Here is a 15,846-nt window from a genome sequence, read left to right on the forward strand (position 1 = left end):
CAAACTGGAGACTTGCAAAAAGACTCGATTATAAAGAAAGATTCACAAAGAGTTGGGTGGGAAGGGAAGAGAAAGAAGCAATCAGGTTGGTATCTGTGCCTGTTGGAGGGGACACAGAAGAGGAGGGGGCTTACATGGGCTTGGAGATCCACCCTGGAGAGTGAGGCATTTGAACCACATTGGGCACCGCCATCCTAGGAGCAGATACTGGGAAGACAAGCCTCTTAGCTGATTTGAAAGCCAGTGAAACTAACAGCAGAGCTGTAAGAAATCTATATTCCACTTGTGAAGAGTGGTTGTTTATTCCAAGAACAAGAGAGAGGAAACAGAATGAAACTGCCTAAGGCTCTGGCTGTCTCCCACAATCCTCACCCTCGACTATGTGCCCCAACTCACAATGAGCACCTGCCACAGAGCTGCCTGCTCTAGCACAGCTTCCCAGTAGGGTGAAAAGTGCTACTTCTAAGGAGAGAGCACAGTTAGGGGGAAGGAGCAGGCTTGGATCCAGCACTGAATCTGAGTAGGGCAAGGATGGCTATTACTGGAGCTCTTGGAGGCAGTGGGTTGGGAGTGTTCTGGAGCTCTGATGTGCTGGGACTACCCCAGTGCTTGCTCCAGCCTGCACTTGGTACCCAGTCTGGCCCCTCTTACTCCATCACTGCTCCTCTAGAGTAAAGGTACCGATGCTGGGAGAGGTAGATCACACACTTTGGAAGAGAACCAGCTCAGACCCAACCCTCAGGGCTTCTGCTCCAGTATCTTGGGACCTGCCCCTGCTCCAAGAGGGCATTGTTGACCACTGAGAACAGGACAAGCCATGGCTCACATCTGACTCTGGCTCTAGCCAGAGAGAAAATTATAGGTCAATATCTTTGATACTATACATGCAAAAATTCTCAACAATGATACACCAAAGATCAAGTTGAATTTATTCCAGGGGTGCAAGAATGGTTCAATATTTGCAATTCAATCAATGTGATACACCACATTCACAAAAGGAAAAATAAAAATCACATGATCATCTCAACAGTCACAGAAAAAGAAATTAACAAAATACAAAATCCATTCATGATAAAAACTCTCAAGAAACGTTACATAGAAGGAACAGAATTCAGCATAATGAATGCCACTTATGACAAACCCAAAACTAACATTATACCCAGTGACAAAAAGCTGAAAACTTTCCCTTTAAAATCAGACCAAGATAAGTATGCCCACTCCTGTCACTTTTATTCTACATAGTATTGGACATCCTTGTCACAGCAATCAGATATGAAAAAGAAATAAAGGGAATCCAGATTAGAAAGGAAGAAGTAAATCTGTCACTTTTTGCAGATGACATCATATTATACATAGAAAATCCTAAAGACATCACAAAAAAATCTACTAGAACTCATCAACGAATTTAGTAAGGTTGCAGGATACAAAATTAACATACAGAAACATGTTGCATTTCTATACACTAACAACAACCTATCAGAAATAGAATTATGAAAACAGTCTCATTTACATTCACATGAAAAAGCATAAAATATCTAGGGACAAACTTGCCTACAAAGGTAAAAGACCTATACTCAGAAAACTCTAAGAAACAGAGGAAAGAAACTGAAGAAGACACAAACAGATGGAAAGATACACTGTGTTCATGAACTGGAAGAATCAATATTGTCAAAATGATCATCTACCCTATAGATTCAACGCAATCTCTCTCAGAATACTAATGGCAATTTTTCACAGAAATAGAACAAGTAGTTTTAAAATTTGTATGGTAATCTAAAAGACTCCAAATAGCCAAAAATAATCTTGATAAAGAAGAAAAAAGCTGGACTTATCACCCTCCTTGACTTCCAACTATGCTAAAAAATGATAGTAATCAAAACAGTATGGTACTGGCCCAAAAACAAACTCATAAATCAGTGAAACAGAATAGAGAGCTCAAAAATAAGCCCATGCACTTATGGTCAGTTAATCTAAGACAAAGGAGGCAAGAATATATAAGGGAGAAAAGACGGTCTCTTCAATAAGTGGTGCAGGGAAAACTGGGCAGTTGCATGTAAAATAATAAAATTAGAACATTTTCTCACACCATATAAAAGTACATTAAAAATGGATTAAAGACATAAATGTAAGACTAGAAACCATTAAAATCTGAGAAGAAAACATAGGCAGAATACTCTTTGACACAAATTGTAGCAACATTTTTTTAGAATTGGTCTCCCAATGCAAAGGAAACTAAAGCAAAGTTAAACAAATGGGACCTACTTAAATTTAAAAGTTTTTCACAGCAAAGAAAACCACTGACAAAATGAAAGACTAACCTACTGAATGAGAGAATATTTGCAAATGATGAGGGGTTAATACTCAAAATATATAAATAAATAGCTCATACAACTCAATATCAAAAACAAACAAACTCAATTAAAAAATGGGCATTAGACCTGAACAGACATTTTTCCAAAGAAGACATACAGATGACCAACAGCCTCATGAAAAGATGCTCAACATCACTAATTCTCAGAGAATGAAACTCTAAGCCATAATGAGATACCACCTCACACCTGTCAGAATGGCTATCAATGAAAAGACCACAAATAACAAATGTTGGTGAGGATATGGAGGAAAGGGAACCCTGTAAACTTTTGGTGGGAATGTAAACTGGTGCAGCCGCTATGGAAGACAGTATGGAGGGTCCTTAAAAAATGAAAAATATAACTACCATATTATCCAGTAATTCCACTCTTGGATATATATTTGAAGAAAATGAAAACACTAATTTGAAAAGATATATGCAGGCTAATATTTATAGCCGCATTATCAAGAATTATTACAATAACCAAGGTATGGAAGCAACCGAGGAGTCGAACAACAGATAGATGGATAAAGGAGATTTTGTATGTATGGAATGTATGCTGGAATATTATCCAGCCATAAAAAATGAAATTTTGCCATTTGAAAAAATATGGGTGGACCTGGAGGGTATTATGCTTGGTGAAATGTCAGACAGAGAAAGACAAATAATCTGTTATTACTTATATGTGGAATCTAAAAAAACAAACAAACAAACTAGTAAATATAGCAAAAGAAATAGACTCACAGATATAGAGAACAAACTAGTCGTTATCAGTGGTGAGAGGGAAGTGGCAGGGGAAAGATAGGGGTAGTGGGTGAAGAAATACAAGCTACTATGTATAAAATAAAGAAGCTAAAGAATATATTTTTCAGCACACAGAGTATAGCCAATATTTTATAATAACTTCAAATGAAGTATAATCTATAAAATATTCAATCACTATACTATACACCTGAAATTAATACAATATTGTAAATCAATCATACTTCAATAAAAAGGAGCAAGGGAAAAATACAAGAAGAAAATATAAGAGGTGAATTTATAGTACTATGTTAAGAAAGTCTATCTCAAAAAGATAAGAATTCTATAACTTTAAAAAAGTTGATAAAGTGAAAAAATAAAAACACACAAGGAAAAATCAAACTTCTGTGAGGTAAGAGGCTTTAAATGTAACTTAGAGTGAATTATATACTTAGAGAAATATTTCCAATGTTTTACCAGATAAAGTTCATGATTTCTCACAAATTGCTAAGTAAAAGAGTACAACAGAATAATGTTCTAAGAATAATAAATATAAATGACTAATAAACAGAAGAAATGATGCTCAGTGGTACTAACAAAATAATGTATATAAAATAGGCTACTATTTTGGTATTTCTCTCAAAAACATATAAAAGGAAATGTGTATTTTCATAAATCTGTATCTATAAATATAAAATGCCTTTGGAAGATGTACTGATAGGATCTATCTAAATTTAAAATGTCCATACCCCATGATCTCAGGAATGTACTTCCTAGAATCTCACTTATAGCAATATCATAAGTGTGCAATCATTAATATACAGGAATTTTCATCACTGTGTTCTGCCAAAAGTGCAAAGACACATATTGTGGCAATCAGGGGATCTGATGGTGGACAAAGGCAAAGAGGATCCCCAGTAAGGTCATAAATAGACATCCCAGGATGACAGATGTGTATGACTGAGGGTTGTTTTTGTTTTTAGGAGATTTATACTCTGGCAGAATTTTGAAATGAATTAGTGATAGAGATATAGAAAAGTTGGTGAAGGAATAAAAAACAAAAATTAAGATTAATAAATGCAGGAAAAATAAGAAGCAAGATACTTTAATAACAAGGGAAAGATCAGCCTTGGGTGATATTTCTATCTCTAAAATAAATTATGGAAATCCTGTATATTTAGCTCCGGTTATATTGTCACAAGACTACCCAGAGAGGATGGGTTGGTGGGGAGAGAAGTGTGTCCATATCTTCACCTGTTTGTTAGTAACTTAATAACATCTAAAACTGAAAAGTCATGAAATGATACAAATGTGGTACCAAAAGATATGGATAGAAATAGGAAAATGAAAGGATGAATAGATGAATTAAAAAGTTATTGTCTTTAGGAAGCGGGAGTTGGTAAAGGGCAGGAAACTATTGTTTTCCCTGAGAGTAACTTAAAACAGCATTTCATTTTTAAAACCACATACATATATGACTTGAATAAACATAAAACTCAGTAATGAAAGTAGAAATAGATAAGAGCAATCACATTTGTGTTGAGACCCCGATCTACTTCTTTTGAGTCTGGAACTTCTCTTAGATCAGGAATTTGTAACCAAATGCTAGTTTGCATAGCATGCAGGTTGGTGGTCAATAAGTTGAAAAAATAAATGATTGGATTGATGCTAAAACTTTAGTATCTTTATTTGAAACTAGCATTTTAAAAATTGCAATAAGTATCTCTAGAAAAGATAATACCTTACTAGAGACTGACATGTTTGAAGATAAACTATCCTTCACCTCTACATAGTAGTTATGCTTTCTCTATAACACCTAGACATTTACCTGAATAGAATAGCGTCATCTGTTAGGAATTTTGGCAAGTTAGAGTCCCGCAAAGCTCTTATCAACACCACATCTTCACTGAGGTCTGGGTTCTCTCTTTTTAAAGACCTAAATTAAAAGGAATAATTCAGATGACGTTGCAAATACATAATGTTGAACATGATTTTCTAAATCTCTGGGCTGGGGATTCTGCTTGCAGAAAGCTGTGGAGGGCACCCCACTGCCGATTCCTACTGGAAGGATAAGATCATTTTCCCTGGCATGCCCAGGGTCCATCTCCAAAACAACATATGGACAAGTCAGGCACAGGCTGCTTTGCCTTGAGGAGAATGATAAGGACATTTTCTCAAGGACCTCCTATCAATCCAGACTTTATCCAACCTGAATTTATAGTTCTCTGAATACATTATGATGGTTGAGATTCCAGAATGGTTTTTTGCTGGTTCTCAAGCTCAATCATTCCCTCTTCTAGAAAGTTCCCTCCACCCCCACCTCAGTGAACCCCAGGGCACAGCACTATGGTTCCCCTCACACACTAACTAGTCTAATCTAGATGAGTGCTCATTTGTCTGTCTTGCCCCTGGGTTGCAGTCGTGTTCTTTGAGTACAAGTATGTCTGAACTCCTCAGTATCCTTCTTCCTTCAATGGCAATCCTGTAGAGAGTAGAAATATTGTATCTGAGAGGTTGAAGGAATGAACAGAGGGTGGAAAGGCAGGGTGATTTGTGCAGAAGCCAGGGGTATGGGAGCGGGGCAGAACTGGCCCCATGTGAATAGAATCTAAGCCAGAGAGTCATTGCCCGATAGGAAGGGCCAGACAAAAGACAGATTCCCTCAGAGACTCTGGACAAGTTGGGGGTTCCAGAGGTAGGCGTGTCAAGAGGTTATAAAGAGAGAAGCTAAGGCCTTAAGAGAAAAGGCTCTTGCTCTACTAGCTTTCCAGATGGTGCTAGGGGTAAAGAATCTGCTTGCCAATGCAGGAGATGTGAGAGGTGGGTTCGATCCCTGGGTTGGGAAGATCTACTGGAGAAAGAAATGGCAACCCGCTCCAGTATTCTTGCCTGGAGAATCCCATGGACATAGAAGCCTTGTAGGCTACAGGCCGTAGGGTCACAGAGTTGGACACGACTGAAAGCGACTTAGCATGCGTGCATGCCACTAGAAACTAGTAAGAGGCTCAGCATTGGACCAGACTGTAATGACAGAGGAGGGGGTCCAGAACATAAGCTTGTACTGAAGATAAAACTGAAGTTTCTCTGAATGCTTTAGGCTTTGTCAGTTGATGGGGATGACTTAATTGTGTATGTGCATAACAAATGAATGCCTTTTAAGTCTCATCAGTTGGCTCAGATAGTAAAGAATCTGCCTGTAATGCAGGAGACCTGGGCTCGATCCCTGAGTTGGGGAGATCCCCTGGAGAAGGGAATGGCAACCCACTCGAGTATTCTGGCTTGGAGAATCCCATGGACAGAGAAGCCTGGTAGGCTACTGTCCATGGGGTCACAAAGAGTTGGACATGACTGAGTGACCTTCACTTTCACTTTCACATCCTGGCTCATGGTGGTTAAGCCTTTACTATGCTGAAACACATTATACTGGATGCATTCAGGTGAAAAAAAAAAAAAATGCTAGCCAAAGCTTAATGGCAGCTATGTTGGTTCTCACAGGGAAGAACTGTTGTGAGATGAAGAGAGATGCCCTTTCACTGTGGCAGGGGGGGTGTCAAGGTAAGAATGATAACAGTGGCAGCTAACACTTCTTAATCATGTTGCTGGGAAAGACTGAAGGCAAAAGAAGAGGACAACAGAGGATGATATGATAAGATAGGATCACTGACTCAATGGACACGAACTTGAGCAAACTCCAGGAGACAGTGGAGGACTGGGAAGACTGGTGTGCTGCAGTCCATGGGGTCGCAAAGAGTTGAACATGACTCAGCCACTGAACAACAACAACATGTTGCTTTAAGAGCCATCTGTGAATTACTCATGAAATGTATGAGTAATGCACGACACAGTTTGGAACTCAACTCTTGCCCACTTTGGTTTCTTACCCAGCCATGACCAGTACGGACTTTACAGCTCTCATGCCAAAGTCATAGTGATCCTGCTGAGAGAGCTGTTCACTGCAAAGCTTATACATCTGGGTCATTTTTCTTGCTAATATTTTACTGGATTCAAATCCTTCAGAATACAGAATTACCTAGAATGGAAAAATATAATGCAATGCCTGATTAAAATATACTGATAACAACATAGTAGGATAATACCAATGCATTCAAAATCTAGTTAAGATATTAGATCTCTCCAAGTGGTTGTTGTTGTTGTCCAGTCGCTCAGTTGTGCCCAATTCTTTGCAACCCCGTGGACTGAAGCATGCCAGGCTTTCCTGTCCTTCACCATCTCCCAGAGCTTGCTCAAACTCATGTCCATTGAGTCGGTGATGCCATCCAACCATCCAGCCTTCTTTCATCCCCTTCTCCTCCTGCCTTCAATCTTTCCCAACATCAGGGTCTTTTCCAATGAGTCAGTCCTTCACATCAGGTGGCCAAAGTATTGGAGCTTCAGCTTAAGCATCAGTCCTTCCAATGAACATTCAGGATTTATTTCCTTTAGGACTGACTAGTTTGACCTCCTTGCAGTCCACGGGACTCTTAAGATTCTTCTCCAGCACAATTCAAAAACATCAATTCTTTGGCACTCAGACTTCTTTATGGTCCAACTCTCACATCTGTACATGATTACGGAAAAACCATAGCTTTGACTAGACGGACCTTTGTTGACAAAGTAATGTCACTACTTTTTAATATGCTGTCTAGGTTTGTCATAGCTTTTCTTCCAAGGAGCCAGTGTCTTTTAATTTCACGGCTGCAGTCACCATCTGCAATGATTCTGGAGCCCAAGAAAAGAGTCTCTCATTGTTTCCATTGTTTCCCCACCTATTTGCCATGAAGTGATGGGACCGGATGCCATGATCTTAGTTTTTTGAATGTTGAGTTTTAAGCCAGTTTTTTCACTCTCCTCTTTCACTTTCATCAAGAGGCTCTTTATTTCTTTTTCACTTTCTGCTGTAAGAGTGGTGTGGGATATTACATAGGGATGTCTGTCTTATCTGCCCAGCACCCCATCTTACCCACAGGGGTGCTGCAAGATTCATGAGATGCTGTAGGCATTATATTAATACTATTAAAAGTTGTAATTTTTCTGATGATAGGATTTGGCATGGTCTATTCTTAGGCAGTTACTTTTACTTCATTTAGAGGAATATTTTAAATTAGCTGTTGTCAGAAATTTACTACCCATGGGAGTAACATGTGCTTTCTGAGAAACTCCATTCTAAAAGAGGTGGTGTCCCTTGTGAACTGTAGTATTGAGCATGAAGGGCCTTCCAGAGTCTTGAAAATATCCTATATCTTGGTCTTGGTGATCACACAGGTGAATACATATGTAAGGATTCACTCAGTTGTACGCTTATGATGTGTGCACTTTACTATATGTAAATTATACCTCAGTAAAAAGTGTCAAGAAAAATACATATAAGATTTAAATACACTGGTTATTAGCTAGCATGAAGAAACAAACAAAAAAAAAACAGTTTAAATAGAAAGGTTCCTAGATAGAGAAGAAACAAATACAAACATAAATAATTAACTTATTAATAATGGCTATTTTTTTTTTACTATATTGATAAAACTAGAAACAGATCACTGTCTTTCATCATTAGTGATTGGTATTGTTTCTATTCAACACCTCTTGACTCTAATTAAAAAAATAATGCAGCAAGAGAAGTGAGAATAATATAGTCTTTTTAGGATAATCTAGACATTTTAATTCCTAGAGACACACTGATAAATTCCAATGAAATGGTTAATTAAGTTCATTTATTTATTCCAGTTTTCAGGGCTTACAATATTCCAGATGGCAAACTGGACTTTGGGGATATAGCAGTTACACACACACACACACACACACACACACACAACACTCTAAGTGGTAACAATCATATCTACACACTTAAGAGGAAACAATACTGTATAACCTTGGCCAGAGTACATTCATAATGGAAACTTTCTACCATGATAGAAATCAAATACTAAATAAAAGAAACAAGCTTAAAGTTTTGCTGCTTTATAATGTGAAGCTCACCTCTGCAATCAAGGCATAATTTGGAACCATCATTGCAAAGGGTCTAAATAGGGCTTTCAAATTATCTGGCAACTCAGTTCTGCCTGCATATCCAGGATTCATTGTGATGAAGGCTGCACAAGTCATAACCAACTTTATTTCTCGCCCTTCAAACATGAATCTAGAGAGCTGTTGAAAAGAAAGAGAAGATATAAGTTAATACTTCGCCAAATATTTGTAAATTCTTCCCCATAATTATTACTCGAGTACAAAACTTGTGTGACGTGCATTCAAGCAAAAACTACTGAATCCTATTGTTGGGAATGTTTTCCTCCTGATTTTGTCCTACTCACTCTCCCTCTCTTTTGGGCTAAGTATTTCCTGCTGTCTGCCTCCTTGCCCCTGCCTTGCCCCAGGTGTTTCCTCCTTCTTGGCCCAGTCATAATAAAATAAATGAATAAATAATAACTAAAATAAAATAATTAAAAAAATCAAACAACTCGCAAGGTTCCAGTTTGTACCGGCTGAATACCCACCTGCCCTTTGGTGCCCTCATGACCATAATTTTGCAAGGTCAACACAACAGAATGGTGGGGGGCTTGGTCCTACCCTTCACTGCCATCACCTTCCCAGTACAAAATCCTTCTCCAGGAACATGCTCAAAGGGGCTAAAACAAATTTTAAATACCGAAGCCACCCTAATATCTTCATCTGTCCCTACACTCCTTGGCTTTTCCAGTCCAGTGACTTCTGGAGAGTCAAGGCCCCTTTGGGTCCCCCAGGACCCCTCTCTCATTTTTTTTACCAGCAACAGGCTGAGACTAGGGGCTGTGAGGAAGGCAGTAGAGCCCAGAAGAGGCAGAGTTAGAGAAACAGAGCAGAGAAATCAATGTCAAAGGCAAGAAGAAGAAAAGTAAGAGGAAAATAAGAGGCGGAGGACAGAAGAACAAGGGAGTTACAAGCATGCATGTGTGTATGTTGGGGGAGCAAAGAATAAGAGGGTTCCATGAGGGCACAGACTGAGTCTCACCAACTCTATATCCCTAGGTCCCAGCACAGTGTCTGCCATACAGTTGTTTATTGTGTTGCCTGGATGAGCAATTAATTCACTGAACTCAGTTCCACTGCTGCATTCACCAATGACACTGGAAACATGGGCTAGAAAGGCTGAAGTTAGCACTGCCCTTCTTAAAATGCAACATGATGTAAGTTCGTTATGAACTTCTTCTTGTTCTTTAGTTGCTAAGTTGCGTCTGACTCTTTTGCGACTCCATGGACTTTAGCCCACCGGGCTCTTCTATCCATGATATTTTCTAGGCAAGAATACTACAAACTTAAGAAACATGATATCTACAGACTAGAAACATGATATCTATGCCCAGCCCCTTACCTTTGCAGCTTTGGCATTCCTGATGGTAATGAGCTGCTGAGCAATGACGGACAAAACTTCTATGTCAATCCGATTAAATTCATCAAAGCAGCACCAGGCTCCTGACTGTGCCAGACCACTGAAGAAGCGCCCCATCATCTGAAATCAAAAGAATGCCACTCAGCTCTGTACTGTAGAGCTGAACTCCTGCCAAAGTTAAATTCTGAGCTGAGGCATTAAAAAGACAAGAGGTGGTATCTACAAACAAGCAATAGGTTTGTGTGACTCCTGGGCCATGGCAGAAGTTAACACCTTTTTCTTGGAGGAAATATGTTTTTGCTGCTCTCTGAATGATTTGAAACATTTTTATTTTTAGATAAAATGACGATCTGACCTACTTTTTCATAATCCTCATTCACCTATGTACATACGGTTCTCAAAGAAATTGACACACAGAATAGACACACTTAATTACTTAAGAAAACCTTGAGAACTTTGCTGATGGAAATTTTCATCATCTTTACCAGGTACTACACATGGCAGGCAACATGCAGGAACAATTGAGCAGAAGCACAGTCACTTGAGCTTCAGTTATGTCTGACTCTTTGCGACCCCACGGACTGTAGCCTGCCAGGCTCCTCTGTCCATGGGATTCTCCAGGCAAGGATACCGGAGTGGACTGCTGTGGAAGATCCTCCTCCAGGGGATCTTCCTGATCCAGGGATTGAACCCACATCTCTTACATCTTCTGCATTGGTAGGCAGCTTCTTTACGACTAGTGCTACGTGGGAAGCCCATACACAGGGTAATGTAATGGTGGTTAATTTCTTCTACAGCAGAATCCTAGTGGTTCAGGAGAATGAATACATACCTGTGGCTATCTACAGAGGAAAGTTCCTTTAGAGATTTGAATTTGGGGTTAAGCATTAGTACAAATATTGCATCATACCATATCTCTATCTCTTTGAAAATAGAGCTAATGGCTTTTTTGTTTCAAGGTGGCCAATTGAGCACATAGGGATAACATCCCTTTCTCTGAAATGACCATGTATGAAAGACAGAACTCTCTCCATTTCTGTGTCTGCATTTGTACCTGCGCCTACCTGATAAAAACATAATGGAAAGGAAAACCAGCAGCAGAAAGAAAGTTTTGAAAAAATATCCTGGAAGATGGAAAGTTCATAAATACTGATTACTTAGCTGAGAAGGGCAGAATTCAGCCCAAGCCAGAAGGAAGGAAGAACTACCTACCCTTCAGGAAGGTCTCCAGGAAACTCTGAACCCATCAGCAATACATGCAAGGAAAGCAGACAAGGTCCCAGGGAAATCCTTGGAAATTAGCCAAAGGTGAGTACTTGCAGTGATCAGGTTTGTGGGCCCTGCCTTTCTCTGTGCTTCTCTCTCCTCATTCCAAGTAGAGTAAACAGGGTTCTTGAGGCTGGCATTGCTGAATTTTCCCTCCAGAATAATACCCAAGGACTGCTTTGTTGAGAAAGGGGGAGATCTGTCTTTGGGAGACATTAGGAGATACTGGGAGAAGACATTAGGCTTGGGAGAAAACGAAAGCAGAGAAAAGAAAAGACAGATAACTTCAGACCTCCACATTACTCAACTGAGAGTCAAAAGGACAGACGGCTCCATCCATGAGTGAAACCCACTGAATTCTACTACTGTAGAAAAAAATCCTTGTTATTTTGGTATTTATAAAAGGTTTCTGGCTTCCTGGCTGCCCATGCCCACACACTCTATGGGGAAGCCTGCCAGCCAAATATCTTACATTCTCACAGAGATCACAGGAGCTCTTTCATTGAAAGCAGGGGTGAAACAAGTTATTCTAAATGATCAACTCAGTCCCCCATCCATGCTTATGAACTAAAAAGTAAAGATCAACAGACATTTAAGAAAGATCAACATCAAGAAAGAGAGAAGAAAAATAAACAAAATAAGCAACTCTGAAGAAAATTAAAAAAAAAAAAAAAGAAAATGGAGGTAATTGGGGGGACAAAAGAAACAATTTAAAAATTCAAATGGAATCCTCAGAGAGATTTTAGAGGAAATTACATTACTATAGTATAAAACAAGATGCTCTTAAAAAAAAGAGCCAGAGATAAGAAACAATCCTTAGAACTTAATTATAATACAGCCTAGCTTAAAAAAATGAAATAGATGCACTGAACAATGGAACAACTAAAGACCAAGCTGGCATTCTTTTTTTGGCTGAGCAGCTTGTAAGATCTTAAATCCCCAACCAGGGGACAGAGGACAGAAAGCTCACAACGATGTTGGTCATCCAGTCACAACCTGCTCATGGAAGAGCTTTCAATGGTATACAAGGAGTGATGGCCAACAGGAGACAAAAAGAAGAAAATGAAATGTGTCTCCATCAGAGTGATATTACACAGTCTGTACCATCTCTGTTGACTACCTGAAGTTACTACGTGCTGAAGTGAGCATGAGAAGTAGGACTCCAAGAAGGGGGAAAAGACATTTTTCAATAAAGGTGGGTTCCCCCAGCTCTCTCTCTTAGAATCACTTAATTTTACTATTTTTAAAAGGGACTTAATTTTATTCCCTAGGCTGTTTTAGCATGACATACAGGTTCCCCTGGTTTCAGAACTCAGTGCTAATATATTTGGGGCACACTGGAAGCTCTTTCCCTTCATGTATGCTCCCCAAAAGTCCACAAAAGGACTAACGTCTAATGTCAGTGACTGCTTCTGTTGTCAGCTACTTCTGTGTGGGAACTGACAGCTGTTTTGTCCTTCTCTTGTTTCTGCTCCTGGAAGAGGCATCCACATCCACCTGCCCTACTGGGATGGACGAGGTGGAGGTGGCACAGTGTCTCCTTCACACTGAGAAGTCTTTCTCCTCCCCCATGTCTGACTGGGAAGTTGGGAAGTTGCCAGGAATGAGCTTTGTCTTTTTCTGAAGGTCCTCTACACCCATGGTCCCCAATCTTTTTGGCACAAGAGATGGATTTAGTAGAAGACAATTTTCCCACAGATTGGGGAGGGGAGATGGCTTCAGGACAATTCAAACACATTGCATTTATTGTACACTTAATTTCTAATCTAATGCCACTGCTTGTCTGACAGGAGGTACCAGTCCATGGCCCAAAGGTTGAGGATCTCTGCTCCACACCCTTCAGGGGATATAGAACTCTCCAAATTAGATATTAACATGCTATGGGCATGCCAGACCACCTGACCTGCCTCCTGAGAAACCTGTATGCAGGTCAGGAAGCAACAGTTAGAACTGGACATGGAACAACAGACTGGTTCCAAATAGGAAAAGGAGTACATCAAGGCTGTATATTGTCACCCTGCTTATTTAACTTATATGCAGAGTACATCATGAGAAACACTGGGCTGGAGGAAGCACAAGCTGGAATCAAGATGGCCGGGAGAAATATCAATAACCTCAGATATGCAGATGATACCACCCTTATGGCAGAAAGTGAATAGGAGCTAAAGAGCCTCTTGAGGAAAGTGAAAGAAGAGAGTGAAAAACTTGGCTTAAAGCTCAACATTCAGAAAACGAAGATCATGGCATCTGGTCCCATCACTTCATGGCAAATAGATGGGGAAACAGTGGAAACAGTAGCTGACTTTATTTTGGGGGGGCTCCAAAATCACTTTAGATGGTGACTGCAGCCATGAAATTAAAAGACGCTTACTCCTTGGAAGGAAAGTTATGACCAACCTAGACAGCATATTAAAAAGCAGAGACATTACTTTGCCAAACAAAGGTCTGTCTAGTTAAGGTTATGGTTTTTCCAGTGGTCATGTATGGATGTGAGAGTTGGACTATAAAGAAAGCTGAGTGCCAAAGAATTGGTGCTTTTCAACTGTGGTGTTGGAGAAGACTCTTGAAAGTCCCTTGGACTGCAAGGAAATCCAACCAGTCCATCCTAAAGGAGATCAGTCCTAGGTGTTCATTGGAAGGAATGATGCTGAAGGTGAAACTCCAATACTTTGGCCACCTGATGTGAAGAGCTGACTCTTTGGAAAAGACCCTGATGCTGGGAGGGATTAGGGGCAGGAGGAGAAGGGCACGACAGAGGATGAGATGGTTGGATGGCATCATCAACTCGATGGACATGGATCCGGGTGAACTCTGGGAGTTGGTGATGGACAGGGAGGCCCGGTGTGCTGTGGTTCATGGGGTCACAAAGAGTCGGACACGAGTGAGCGACTGAACTGAACTGAACTGATGCTAAAACAGCAGTTTCTAAAGTGTCATCTGGGGACCCCTGCAAGTCCCAGAGTTTCTTTTAGGGGGTCTGTGAGGTCAAAGGACTCATTATAATGCTAAAATGTTATTTGCCTTTTCAGTCTCATTCTCTCAGGAGAGAACAGAGTTTGTTTTTCTCAGTATTTTGTTTCAGTTTCCACATCACAAATAATCTTTAAGAAACTGCCACTTGTCAAGTTTTGGTATAGTTTCAAAGAAGAATATCAGCAATTATCTGAAGAAGCTATTAACCTATTCCTCTCTTTTAGTGTGTATATCTGTGTAAGGCTAGATTTCTCTTCAAATACTTCAATCAAAATAACATACCTCAAAAGATTTGATGCAGAAGCAGAAATTCCCCCATAGGGAATCTGGCCATATTCCATTATACCAAACAAGAGATTTAAAAATATATAAAATATTGTCACTTTTCTCACTAAATTTTTTGTTTTGAAAAATGGTTATTTTTCTCAAAATATGTGTTTATGCTAACATGTAATAATTGATTATGGTTATTTTAAAACAGATAAATATTTAAGATGCATCAATTTTAACTTATAACATGGAAAATATCAACAGGTATAACCCATACATATAAACAAAAATTCTTTGGAGGTCTCAATAATTTTTAAGAGCGTAAAAAGGTCCTGTGATCAAAAAGTTTGAGAACTACTCAATGAAAAAATCTTTCCCTGAATTCTCACCTCCTATGGATTTCATTTTTAATACACAACTCTGAATTGCTCATCTCTCTTTTAATATTAATTTATTTATTTGGCTACAGTGGATCTTAGTTGCAGCATGTGGGGTCTAGTTCCCTGACCAGGGATCAAACCCAGGGCCCCTTGCATTGGGAGTACAGACTCTTAGTCCCTGGACCACCAGGGAAGTCCCTACTCTTCTCTTCCTGTAAGCTTATTCCTTGTTCCTAGATTTCCCTGCTATTGTGTTTTATACCTCATTTTTACCACCATTTGACAAATCTGGGCCTTGATTCCTACCTGACCCACCCAGATTGCCTTGTGTTGACTAGTCTCCCTTGCTCTATTTATTCCACTTTAATCATTCCTGGCCCCACTCAGTTCAGTTCAGTTGCTCAGTCATGTCCGACTCTTTGCGACCCCATGAATTGCAGCACGCCAGGCCTCCCTGTCCATTACCAACTCCCGGAGTTCACTCAAACTCACGTCCATTGAGTCGG

General features: G+C 39.7%; 1 protein-coding gene across 1 annotated transcript in view; it reads right to left on the reverse strand.

The window, feature by feature from the left end:
• DNAH6 (dynein axonemal heavy chain 6) overlaps positions 1-15,846 on the reverse strand; it is a 279,939-nt gene that overhangs the window by 157,453 nt on the left and 106,640 nt on the right. The window contains exons 30-33 of the mRNA XM_055540370.1: positions 10,434-10,571; positions 9,065-9,232; positions 6,973-7,121; positions 4,920-5,027 (exon numbers count right to left, since the gene is read on the reverse strand). Of these exons, the coding sequence (XP_055396345.1) occupies positions 4,920-5,027; positions 6,973-7,121; positions 9,065-9,232; positions 10,434-10,571 (563 nt within the window). The remainder of the gene's footprint in view (positions 1-4,919; positions 5,028-6,972; positions 7,122-9,064; positions 9,233-10,433; positions 10,572-15,846) is intronic.

The sequence above is a fragment of the Bubalus kerabau genome, chromosome 11 (genome assembly GCF_029407905.1).
Source record: "Bubalus kerabau isolate K-KA32 ecotype Philippines breed swamp buffalo chromosome 11, PCC_UOA_SB_1v2, whole genome shotgun sequence".
NCBI classification, from domain to species: Eukaryota; Metazoa; Chordata; class Mammalia; order Artiodactyla; family Bovidae; genus Bubalus; species Bubalus kerabau.